This window comes from Cariama cristata, unplaced genomic scaffold (assembly GCF_000690535.1).
Source record: "Cariama cristata isolate BGI_N322 unplaced genomic scaffold, ASM69053v1 scaffold36005, whole genome shotgun sequence".
NCBI lineage: Eukaryota > Metazoa > Chordata > Aves > Cariamiformes > Cariamidae > Cariama > Cariama cristata.
This window is the reverse complement of record NW_009618728.1, coordinates 1-13,326: the sequence shown is the minus strand read 5'-3', so window position 1 is coordinate 13,326 and position 13,326 is coordinate 1. Positions and strand designations below refer to the sequence as shown.

The window sequence follows — 13,326 nt, the reverse complement described above, 5'->3', positions numbered from 1 at the left end:
GCCCCTGGTTCGTCTCTCTTCGCTTCCCGCAGTGCTGGAGGACACGGTGGAGGAGCGCGTTATCAGCGAGGAGTACAAGATCTGGAAGAAAAACACCCCCTTCTTGTACGACCTGGTGATGACACATGCTCTGGAGTGGCCCAGCCTCACCGTGCAGTGGTTGCCTGATGTGACCAGGTGAGAAAAAGGGAGGAGAGGCCTGCAAGGTGCCAGGAAAGCACAGGACTCAGCTGCTGATTTGCTTAGTTTGCAGAGCGGGAGCTGAGGCTGTGTGTAATTGCTTGTTCCACTGCTCTGTCTCTGTTAAGCATGTCTGCTAAGTAACTTGAGGATTAAAAACCATGCCAAGATGAGAATAATTTAGGTTAGACTCCTCTTTGTGAGCTTCTGATGCTTTATTTTGCTTACAACTTTAAAAAGTTGTCTGCAAAGCTTTGAGGAAGAAAGCGACAAGTTGATACTTTACAGAACTCTAGCTCAGCCTAGCAGAAGATGTGAGGTGTGAGGAGAGAAATCTTTCCCAATTTATTGGTATATAAGAGACCTAACGCTTTTCTATAGTTAATTCTGATCAGAGAAATCTACGTACTAAATGAACTTTTTCTTGAAGACTCTTTTTCCTCACATGTGCTACAGATTACTATTCTGTAGAAGCTATAGTATCTGTTTCTCTTTTTTTGTTGTTTGTTTTAAGTCTGGACTTATTTAAGAGGATATTGTTCTAAAACTGATTCTTCACGTCTTGGTTCTGTCCCTGGCTCGCTGTTGACTTCACATATTTTAATTTTCTCATTCTTCCACCTCCCTCTGAAAATTGTGGGCTCACTGGTTAATTCATTAAAGAATTTTGAAGATGGGGATAGATTGTGTTCATGTGCCAGCTACTGTAGAACTTAAATTGTTGCAGTAACGACTCAGGGCATCATTGACGAAGTGGACAAGGACTGCGTCCCTCATGTTGTAAACTGGATACAGATAGGTTTTAAAATATGTTATGTGTAAAGTTCTTGCAATAATCAGAGAATGGTTTCTTTCCTCTTTAAAGTTCTGCCTTACAGATGTTATGTTATACTTGGCGGTTAGATGATCACATGATTTTGTATAGCAGAATGTTTGGGGAAGATGTCAAGAGATGTGAGCTAACTAGTTGTGGCATGGACAAAATGAAGTTTGAGGGGGATTTGAGGGTGTGGAGCCCTTATGAGGAACACTTCTGCTTGCCTCGTATTTTGCAGATTGACTTAATATTCAGTTTAAAACCTGGTATTTCTAATTATCCAGTGTCAAAATATGTAAGCCATTTAAGGCAAGGACTGTCACTTTGTATGGCACCTGGCATGATGGGACGCCTGTTTCTGATGCAAGTAAGTGTGTGTGCATTGTGTGGTTTTTGTTTTGTTTCGTATTTTTCTTTCCCCCTTGAAATGTATGATGATGGTGTAGTAATACCTATGGTGGTTCATGATTGCCCAAATGATTCCTCTTTGCTTGGATTCAGACAGTGTAGTTAGTTTGTTTGCCTTCAAGAATGCAGAAGTTGCTTCTTTTTGACTGTTCAAATTTTTCCTTTCAGAGATAAATGGCACTGTCCATCCAGCCTTTCACTTATTGCTAAACGTTGCATTTAACCACCAGAAGAGAAATTTTATTCTAGTTAGCTAGGATTTGTAAAGTGTTAAAAAATGAGCTTCTGAAATAAAATAACAACTGGTAAGATCTTCTAAGAGAAACTTCTAAGAAGCTTCAAGCTTCTAAAATAGGTTGCCACTTGCCCTCAGTATTTGTGTTTTATAAAAAGTAGTATCAATTGTCTTCTAAGTCAATACTGTGCAACTGCTAGGGGAATTGAAGACAGAAGTAGATATTAGTGTCACCTTTAACTACTGTGCAAATTGTACTTGTCCCTTTCAAGCCATGGTGGCAATGTTTACTGACTTGCGTTGTCACTTTAGCCTTGTTGGTTGTATTGTCAGCTTGCTTATGTCAGAGTCCAGTTCACTTTATTGCACAAGTCTCTTGCAACAAAGGAAAGGATCTCTTACATGAGTTTCTCTTTTCTAGCTCCCTGAAGAAGTTTGGATCTTGAATGATATTGATGCTAGCTATGAAACTTCTGGAACTGAGCACATAATTTTATTCCATCCATTTATTACTCTAAACAGGCCAGAAGGAAAGGATTATGCTCTACACTGGCTGGTTTTGGGAACACACACATCTGATGAACAGAACCACCTGGTTGTTGCAAGAGTCCAGATTCCCAATGATGATCAGTTTGGTGCTTCGCAGTATGACAGTGAGAAAGGAGGTGGGCGTGCATGCATTCTTAGATTATGTTTTAGCAGTAGCATTACTATGTGTTCTGACTAATGGTATTCTAATTTTCTGTTAAATATGAAAGCTGACATATATTTAACAGTTCACACTAATTCTAGATCATTCATTGTGACTAAAAAGAGGAAACTTCTAATTTTATAAGAACTTAGGTAACATGATGATAAAGAATCCCTACTAGCATTTCTACCATCTCTGTTGGTTGTGCTGAAAGCTGATGTGCATCTACCTCAAATAGAGACTAAAGCTCTGAAAGAGTTTGTATTGGAGGATTTGAAATATCTAAAGTGTTAATGCTGTTGTGTCACATGGTGCTAGTCTTTCATAGGCTTTATTGTCTTATGGTAAGATGCTTACCACTGTTTCCTGGAGTGGGGGAGATGGCACAAAATGCTGTTTCACCCATTTAAAATAGCTAATGTGATAAATTGACCTTTTTCTGGTAAATGTAGAGTTTGGTGGCTTTGGATCTGTGACTGGTAAAATTGAAACGGAGATTAAAATTAACCATGAAGGTGAAGTAAACCGTGCTCGTTACATGCCGCAGAATCCCTGCATCATTGCTACAAAAACACCGTCTGCTGATGTGTTGGTATTTGACTACACTAAACATCCTTCAAAACCAGGTGGGTCGGATGCCTTGAAGTTAAGCAAAATGCGTCTTGTCATTGAGGGGTAAACTTGTATTTTACTGTAATTGGAAGGAGAGGTGATGGGCTCTGGAATCCGAGTAAGAGTGCCTGCATCTTGGATGACTTTTAACTGCATGGGTACGCTGAGTGTCATAAGAGAATCTTGATAGAAGCAGCACTGTCCTAAGAGGCTGATGTAGAAAATATGATTATTGCAACGGAAGCAAAGTTCTTAGATGATAACAGTGTTCTAAGGGATTGATGTAGAAGGTGAAGCTAAATGGAAGGAATTTCCTCTCTTTCAGACCCAAGTGGAGAGTGTAATCCGGACCTTAGATTAAGAGGGCACCAAAAGGAAGGCTATGGCTTATCATGGAACTCAAATTTGAGTGGACATCTTCTCAGTGCATCAGATGACCATGTAAAAACCACATCTTTTCCCCCATTTAAAATCAAACAAACAAAAAACAACAAAAAAACCAAACAACCCCTCCTAATTTATGCTGTAATAAGTAACTGGAGAAAAACTGGGTTAGCGTAGCTGTATATTGTTATGTGGGGAAGCTCTCATGTGTAATTATGTTTCTAAAGGCTGTCAGTTGACTTCAGGCTGTAATCAACAACCAGTTCTTTGTAATGTTCTTGCTAAGAACAAAATGTTTTTATAGTTGTCCACTGGAAGAAATTGTTGTATAACAACCCTTTAAACTGAATTGGGTCTGAGACGATAAATTAGTAAGGCTTTCGAAGATCAGTTGAGCCAATAGCTTAAAAATTTCTTCGTGGGCTTTAAAAGTGTAAATTGCTTTTGTGACCTTATAAATAATCCTTAGGCCTTGAATTTGCAGAAACTGATTGATAACTTAGCTCACTTCTCACTTCTGGCATATTAAGTATACCTTTTCAAAAGCAAAGAACTGTTTCAGGAGTGTCATCTCTCTGTTCCTATGTAGAATGTGATTATTTATTTATTTGAAGGATCATACAGTCAGAGTCTGCATAACAACAGAATATGACTCTTATTTGCAGACTGTGTGTTTATGGGATGTAAGTGCTGGACCAAAAGAAGGCAAAACTGTTGATGCAAAAGCAATCTTTACTGGGCACTCTGCAGTAGTAGAAGACGTGGCATGGCATCTGCTCCATGAATCTCTGTTTGGATCCGTGGCAGATGATCAGAAGCTTATGATGTAAGTTGGGCTTAAGTGGTTTCTGGATAGTGGCTGCTGTTTGCTGTCAGCGGATCAGTCCAGAGCACTTGGATAAAAAATTCTGAATTCTGGAATGATCTTGTGTAGCTCTTTAGTGCGATCAACTATAGTAATGCTGCAGAATCACTGAAAACTGCATGTCATTTCATGTGTTCACATCACTCGAAAATAAGATGTAATTAATATGTATGTCAGCTTCCTGGTGACTGCACATGTACAACAGACACAAAATACTGAAAGGTTATGGAATAAAAACTGTAGCTTCAGTCTTAGGTTTAATAATAATGTAATCTTTTAAACAAATACGTAGTGTAGTGAAAAAAGAACCTCCTGTGAAAACCTAGGTTTGTTCACTCTTGCTCTCTTCTCCCTGCCCCTCACCCTCCCCCAAACCCTTCATTCCACCAGTTGGGACACAAGATCTAACACCACATCCAAGCCGAGTCATTCCGTAGATGCTCATACGGCCGAGGTCAACTGTCTGTCCTTCAATCCTTACAGCGAGTTCATTCTGGCAACTGGTTCTGCTGACAAGGTTTTTATTTATGTATACTTTAAATTCATAAGTATTCTAGATGATAGTTCTGTAGCCATTATAGTAAAAACAATTTCTTGTTACTTCTCCCAGACAGTGGCTCTGTGGGATCTTCGAAACTTAAAATTGAAACTCCATTCTTTTGAGTCTCATAAAGATGAAATTTTTCAGGTGGGTAAACTCTTCTCACGAGCTGTAGGAAAAAAAACTAGAAGAGTACTGACTTGGACAAGAACATGTAGATTTTCATATGGTGACCAACCACAATAAATAAGTCTGTTAAATAGTGAATTTTGGTTCAACAGCTACAGACAGAACCACATAGTGTCTTTCTACCTTTCCTCCCTTGACTCTGAAGCAAGTAGTCAACAACTTCCTGCAAAAAAGATACTGGAAGTTTGCAAGTACCTTCAGTACAGGTAGAAGGCTTCTCTACAGTGTCCTGTAGAGAGGACTTGGGTTCAAATCTAATATTGTGAACTCTGCCTATTTAGTAGATGCAAGTAACAGTGACTTTTGGGCAATTAAATTTCCTGATGTGGTACATCTGTAACAATGAAATAATGTTGGCTGTTCAATTTGAGAAATCTTAAGACTTTAAAGCGCTCCCTTTGAGCTATAGGATATCTTTGTGCTGGAAGAAACTTATTGATTGAGTCTAGTTGTTGAAAATTAGTGGCCTGGTGCTGGTTATTCAGGATATCCTTTAGAAATCAGTAACTGCTCCAGTCAGGTTGTTTTCTTTCAATAGGTTCACTGGTCTCCTCATAATGAAACAATTCTTGCTTCAAGTGGTACTGATCGTCGGCTAAATGTATGGGATCTCAGGTGAAGAGCAATTCCTTTCTTTTAGTATATGTGAACAGATGGTAAAAAAAAAACAAAAAAAAACCAAAAAAACCCTCCCAAAACCAACAACAAAAAAACCCCAAACCAGACTGCAGACCTGCTTTATTTGGTAGACGTGGTTTATGCTGTTCTCTAGCCTGCCTTGCTTGCTTAATTCAGACCTGATCTTTCAGGTATCCAGTAGAAGCAGCACAGAGCTTCTAATGTTACTTCTCCGTGAGGATTTATTGCCAATAGAGTGGTTTTCTGTTGTCTTTAGTAATACGTGATTTCTGCCTCTATGTGCTTCACAAGTTAGATTCTGTTTCAGTAATGATAATGCCAAAGAGTTGATGTTTTACACCTGAGGCTTATAGTTATTTGATTATATAGCAAAACCAAATACTGGAAACAAAGGCTAGGAACTGTTAAGTTAAGCTGATACAGGATGCAGTTTTCGTTATTAATAAAACATATAAACTACTTTCTTACAGTAAAATTGGAGAAGAGCAGTCTGCAGAGGATGCAGAAGATGGGCCTCCTGAGCTGCTGGTATGCTTTTGTTCAGGTTTCAGTCTGCTGATGTGCTGTATGGCGATGTGATGCCTGTGCTACTAAAATTGCAGCGGGTCATAAATCTCTTCACCTCCCCGGTTTCCAGTCCATAGCTCTGACTTGCAGTAGGCTTCCTCTGTTCAATTTTGAAGGTAGTGATTTTTTTCAGAGTTCCCCTGGACATGATTTACACATCTTTGCTGTTGAACTATTTACAGTTTGGCTGTGTGCTTGCAGGTACTTTTTTGTAACTAAATATGTGTAAAGCCAAGACCTCAAATTGTTTATCTTGCATTAGACCAGTTAGGTCCCATATAACTAACTTTACTGACGTGGAAAGTACAAAGGCTTATATTTTGGTTTGCTTCCTTAGGAAACAATTAAAGTGCTTATAGTTTGGTTTCCCCATTTCCTGTGTAACTGTGTAAGTGCTCATGTAATTAGATGAGGCAATGGATATAAAATACGGCTGGATTTCACAGCCCAACCTTGTGTGAAGTAGCACCATTTTGAGGGTGTCAGTCAGTTGTTGCTATAATAATACGATCTCTTGTCTTAGACGCAGTTGCTGAGACAGCATTTGTGTCCATTAGCAGTGAATGGAATACGTTGTTTCACACACATCTTCTTTACGTCTGTATTGTGAATCTTTAGTAGCAACTTCTTTGCATAGTCATCAACATGATGAATTTAACTTCTGAATCTTGAGTTTTAACAGATTTCTCTCTAGACATGGCATAGCTGACTGAAGCTTATGGTGTTTTGGTTTTTTTTTGACAGTTTATTCATGGAGGACACACTGCCAAAATTTCAGACTTCAGTTGGAATCCTAACGAGCCTTGGGTAATCTGTTCTGTATCGGAGGACAACATAATGCAGATATGGCAAATGGTGAGTGTCACAACAGCTCATGAGTCGCTCTGAAGCGTGTTGCATAAATGAAACTAAAACGACTTGGTCTTCTTAGGACAGCTTGTGCCTTCCATGACTGAAAGTAGTCTGTCCCCTGTACTTCTTACACTGTTTGACTGTAGAGAAAGACTTTCAAAAGAAAACACAGGCTAAAACAACCTGAATAAATGCAACTGCTAGCTAATTCTTGACTCCAAGTCTTAGGTACTAGTTAAGATTAAAATGTGGCAGTTGCGAACTTATATCCAATAGTAGCCAAGACTTGCTCTTCCCCCCGTCCCCTGCACATTGACTGGGAAGCAAGGTGCCTTTTAACTCTCCAGTTAGTTCATACTATTTTACATTACAGGAATTTGATCAGTTATCTTATAAATCTGGAATAAAGTCACTTGGGAATAATTTAAAAAAAAAAAATGCAGCGAACTTAAATGTATGTCACAGGTCAGGCTTCTGTTTTTTTTATACATGTTCTTTAACTTGTTTTGCATGTTCAGATTGAGGTTGAAATAAGTCCAAATAAAATGTTTATGGTAAGGCTAATGCTTACGCTGCTGAAATAATAAGAGAAGACAAGTGCTGAAGTCTGGCCACTGTGTGCACATCCCTAAATTTGGCTGCCCTTTCTGAAGAGGCAGTGAGAAGGTCCCTTTAAGGAGGGGGTGATGTCTGTGCCTTCTTGGTATTATAAATTTTTTTTCTACATAAAGTGTAGAAGGTTGTTTAAAACCAATTGCATCTACCACTTGTAATGTAGTATTTTTTGTCTTTAGGCAGAGAACATTTACAATGATGAAGAACCAGATATAGCAGCAGCTGAACTGGAGGGTCAAGGGACGTAACTTTTCTTCCTTAAGGAAATACTGGGTGTGACAGAGTAATATAATTTGACTACTGTATACATTTTTAAAAAAAAACGCTCCTTAAAAAAAAATATACAAAAAACAAGCACTAGGCAGAAGCATTACATCAAAACGAGAATATTCTTAGTCGGGCATGAAAAGCTTGTATAGACAAGTTGTCATGGGATGCTCTTGGTGACTTGGGCACTTTGAGCTATTGTATACTGTACAGCAAGTAGCTGTTAGGGAAAATAAGAATGACTAAATACCTATGTCTATATTTTTAAACAAACTTAGTGGATTCCTGTAAATAAAATGGTCAAATCCTCACTCTTACTACACAGAAAGTGTGCAGAAAAAACAAGTTTTTATTAATATGTAAAAAGAGCTTTTCACTTTTACACAACACTTTTGGATTGGCTTTGCATAAATAAAATATTAAATAAAATGTTTGGTGTGTTTAATGTTTGTTGACATAAGCTGAATGCTGCCTTGCCTGAACATAATTTAATATCTGCATGGTACTGAAGATACGTAGTTCTTAGTTTATAACTTACCCTGCAATTAAAGGTCTGGGGAGATGGGAGTTGTCTTGATGCAGAAAAACACGGAATGGGTAAACACGGAATGGGTAAACTCGGATCCTTCACCAACAGGCTGGGTATAGAAAGAGGTTTGGGGAACATGGGGGCATGTCTGGTCAGACTCCCGTAAAGTTCAAATATGAATCTTGAGCAGACTTGAGGAACCGTTGAGTTGGATTTTGGGTTTGGGTGGTTTTTTGTTAGTTTTGGGGTTTGGGTTTGTGTTCTGGTTTTTGTTTTTGTGGGTGTGTGTGTTTTGTTTTTTTTTTTTTGTTGGAGTGGTGGTGGAAGCACTGTCCTTCCATGTTTTCTTGCCTTAGGTGCTAAGATGGCAGTGTGGTCCCAGTGAATTGTGGCATCCCTGTGTTTAGTTAGAGCTGTCCTCTAGCTTTTTTCTGATTAAAATGATGTAAGGCAATCAGGCAGGTGTCTAAAACACATTAATATCTGTAAAAATACAAGATGAACAGTTTGCTTCTAAACCTCGGCCTGACTGAAAAGCTGCTGGAGAATTTGGGCCATGTAGAAGTAAAATATCTCTGTATTTTTCATGGTTCTACAGACAGTTATGGCTCACCTTGGGAGCTGTCTCTCAGAGAAATCTAAGTTGGTGTCTAACTTGAGTTTAAATTAAAGCTTTTAGTTACTTAAGACAGGCCTTAATTAAATGAGGAGTTGGCTGTCCTGATCTTTCTGGACAAAAATAGATGACTCTGATGACTGATACTGAAAATGCGATTTTTGACATTGAAAATGTTACTTCCCTTGATGCATATCTTGCTCTTGTCTTTACTTGAATTTTAACAAGTCAGTAGGCTGCTGGGCTCAAGCTGTGTATCTTAAGCTACTTATACGGAGTCTGGTTGGGGTGGAGTTTGCTTCTGTCCAAGAAGTGGATGTGGTGTCGTGTTTTGGATTGATGGCTAGGATAATGTTGATAACGCACCCGTGGTTTGGCTCTTGCTGGCATACCGTGTGGGCACGGGGTACGGAGGAGACACAGCCAGGGCAACTGAGCTGATCTGGCCGAAGGGGGATGTTCCTTAGCCTGTGTTGTGCTCAGCAATAAACCTGGGGTAGCAACAGGTTAAGGGCCAACGGGCACAAACAAACTCAGGCAGTTCCACCTGAACATGAGGAAGAACTTCTGTACTTTGAGAGTGGCAGCGCCCTGGCACAGGCTGCCCAGAGAGGCTGTGGAGTCGCCTTCACTGGAGATATTCAAAACCCACCTGGACGTGACCCTGTGCAACTTGGTGTGGGTGACCCCGCTTTGGCAGGGGGTTGGACTGGGTGATCTCCAGAGGGCCCTGCCAGCCCTGACCAGTTTGGGATTCTGTGAAGAAGAAGGGGGCCTTTCATGGTGGCTGTTGCTTGGGGGCTGGCAGAACATCGGCCTGCTTCTAGCAGGTGGCAAGTCATTGCGCTGCTTTTTTTTTTTTCCCCCCCCTCTGTCACCCACCTATTAAACTGTCTTTCATCTCTACCTGTGAGATTCTCTTCCTATTCTCTCCCCTGCCCTGCTGAGGGGGGAGTGAGCAAGCAGCTGTGTGGGTGCTGAGCTGATGGCCAGAGTCAACCCACCACACATGGAAAGCTGCTGTTTGAGGTAGATATTTCCCTCTAAGGAATGAGAGTTGAACGGATGAGAGTTTTCATAGAATGGTTTGGTTAGAACTGGATGAGCTTTAAGGTCCCTTCCAACCCCCTACCACAGGCAGGGCAACCTCTGCCACTGCCTCACCACCCTCACATGAAGAATTTCTTCCTAATATCTCATCTAAATCTTCCCTCTTCCAGTTTAAAGCCATTGCCCCTTGTCCTATCACTCCATACCCTTGTCAAAAGTCCCTCCCCAGCTTTCTTGTCGGCCCCTTTAGGTACTGGCAGGCTGCTCTAAGGTCTGCCCGGAGCCTTCTCTTCTCCAGGCTGAAGTTTTGAATTAGCCTTTCTCGTGTTCTGTGTGGCAATTTGGTGCGCTGGACGCTCCTTAGGTCTAGCAGACCAGTGGAATGTTGCATCCCATTCTTAAAAGTGTTGATACCTGGGAGTGGGGTGGGAATGAACAAAAGATGGTTTGGACAAGGGAGCTAATTCATTTTCCTGATGCGACTGGGTGCTAAAACTGTAGTATTGGTTAATGTTCAGGCGAAGTTAGCCCTTTCCAGGTCAGAGGTGGCAGTTGTTACCTGGAACTTGACTGTAGACATCAGTGGTTGAGCTTTTTGCCCCTCAGGAGGGAACTCGTCCGTAGGTCACTGAGAGGAGCGACTTCCCGCCAGCGTACGCCCGCTGGTCACTGTCTGCAGCAGGTTATCCCTAGGCCGGTGCTGCGAGGGAACGGCCACGAAGCTGTAGGGCAGCGGTATTGCTAACTCTCCTGTTTGGATAACAGTCGTTCAGCTAAAAGAGTCAACATCTGTTGACAAAGAAAGTCTCAGTATGCGTGAGCGGGCCGGCAGTTTTCCTTGCCCCACAGGGAGGGCTCCGCAGCGATAGCGAAGGGGAACTCTGGCTGCTCTGGAAGGTGATTTAATTTGCGAATGACAAAAAAATGATGAGCATTAAACACGCTGAACTCAGAGATGGTTTTTGGTCCAGTCCTGCTCCCTTTTGACATTAATTCTGATGTATAAATGCAGCTCTTGACAAGTAGGAAACAAAGAGGTCAAGGGCCTGACGGGTACTGGGAAAACAGAAGTGCTTCCCCGAGAGCGCCGGGTACGGCCGTGGGCTGTGCCGCGACCCCTCCCGCTGCTCGTGCTCTTCAGCCCTTGCTTCACGGGCACCTGGCTGCTTCGCACCGACACGTACGGGGCAGTTCATCCCTGTAGTTACTGATTTCGGCTTTGTGTGTCTCGTACGGCTGGGGCTGTTTACCTAAATCTCCTTGCTGCCTCGCTGACTAAATGGGCGTGGGAAGGAGGGGTCAACTACGCACGGCAGCTCTCTTCCCATTCCTCCCCTTACGCTACTTGTTTTTAATGCCCTGCCTGCTGTTACAGGACCCCCCCTGCTCTGCAGGCACTGGGCCGTCACGCGTAGACAGGTCTCCTTCCACGCCTTTTTCCAGAAGGGTTCCTCTAAAAGCGAGGCAGGTATGGGCAAAAGCACCTCGCTATTCCCGTGGAAGGCCGCGATGCGGTTGGCGTTCGGCGGGCAGGCGGCAGCTGGAGTGGGCGTGCTGAAGGGGAGCTGGGCCGCTGCCTGATAACCCTGCTTTGGTCTACCTGGTGTTTGTGGGTGTAAAAACCACTAAAATGCCACGGCCAGGAATGGAGACGAATGCATTCTCTAAGCGTGGGTTGGATTTGACGGGCGGACACACAGGGCGGGGGTCTGCTGCTGAAGGGAGCGATCTGCCCTGCTAGCAGGTTCTGTCCCCGGCTGTCCGGCTCCCTGCCAGCCCCGGGAACATCTCGGGCCCCCTCGGGAAGCTGGAAGCTGGTGACTCAGTGTAGGAGGCCCTCGTCAGAGCCTGTCCTTGTAACTAACTTCAGCTTCTCTGAATTCATTCCCGTCGGAAACGCTCTCCTGCCGAAGGCAGAACGCCTGCCAAAGCACTGCCGTGTCTGGCAGGACCCGGACAGATTGCCACTCATTCACCCATAAAAGCCTAAAGCCATGCTGCTGGGTTTTGTTGTGTGGTTTTTTTTTAATGACCTTGTTTTGCACCCCAGTTAGCTGGATAAAGTTAAATTATTGCAAAAGCGTACCTATTTGATTAGCAGCATACTGTCAAGAGAAATTGTAGCGCTGATACAATGCTATTGTACAGATGCATCTAGCTTTTAAAATAAAAAAGAAGTGGTTGTCAGTGTTCCTGCTGGCCTTTACTGAAATGCCAAGCGCTCCGAGCTGGGAGCTCCAAGCCCTCGCCCTTCGCTGCAGAGCATCGCGGAGTCAGCGGCGTGGGGCTCGGGGCTGTGCCCAGCACCTGCTCTCCTACTGCTGGAAGGATCATTTATTGTGGAACAAAAGGAGAGCATCATTTTATTATCTTTAATATACTTGTACTTCAAAGTGCTGCAGTAAATACCACCTCTGTACTGCTTGCTTTGCCCCGAGCCTGGATTGTCTTTCACGATCCGCGTGTACACACCCAGCTTCCTTCAGTAGTGGCAACCTTGCAGAAACCTTTTTTAGGTAGCTCTAGGACACCTGGGTGCCAGGGCCAGTATTTAATTTGAGAGTTACTCTACTTCTTGTGGACTTAAACCTTTCATTACTGAGGGAGAATGTGCTGCTGGGACCATTAAGGTTTTTAATTTGCAAGTGATTTTTTTTTTTAAATATGTTTTTTTGTTTGTGAAACATGGGAAGGTCATGTTTAAGCCTATTTGTCAGAGTACCTTGAGATTTTGTTTTTAAAACCGGGTGACCTCCATAGGAAGTAGATACTGCTTACGTACTGCCATTAGTAGTAAATATAATGGAATTTGAAGTTTTAAAAAAAAAAGTCATAAAATAGTTAACCTGAACAACGGCTACAGCAAGGTACGTCTTTATTGCATCAAACAGCAGTTACTTTCGGTGTACTTACACAGTACTTATGGAGCGTACTTCATCATTGAGTAAGTTGTTCCTGCAGGTTGGTACATGCTGGGGAGAGAGAAGTCCAGCCACGGGCCGGTCTTTTCAAGGGAACTGTGTACCGAGTTTTGAGACCTACCTTTTTTTTGTATTAGCTGTTTCCAGAAGTGTAGGCATAACAAAAACTACAGAAGGTAATTTAAAGTGAAAAATTGCCAGTTTAGGGCAACTTCCTCATTTGTTCTCAACACCTACGCATTTGATGCAATTTTTCAGCATAACGGGCAGCTTCACTTTCTAAGGTTTTCAGCCTGCACCGAGGAAATCTAATTGCCATCATTGACGTGCGGAAACAAACTCTACAAC

At 42.3% G+C, this 13,326-nt stretch overlaps 1 protein-coding gene across 1 annotated transcript; it reads left to right on the top strand.

Annotated features, from left to right (window-relative positions):
• The first annotated feature begins 36 nt into the window (after positions 1 to 36).
• Positions 37 to 7,843, top strand: LOC104154605 (histone-binding protein RBBP7). Its single transcript, XM_009700980.1, has 11 exons — positions 37 to 177; positions 2,163 to 2,305; positions 2,784 to 2,957; positions 3,269 to 3,384; positions 3,993 to 4,153; positions 4,583 to 4,709; positions 4,803 to 4,880; positions 5,461 to 5,537; positions 6,032 to 6,089; positions 6,873 to 6,983; positions 7,775 to 7,843. Exons 1-11 carry the CDS (start codon positions 119 to 121, stop codon positions 7,841 to 7,843), a joined length of 1,173 nt encoding a protein of 390 aa, XP_009699282.1. The 5' UTR covers positions 37 to 118.
• Positions 7,844 to 13,326: the final 5,483 nt, after the last annotated feature.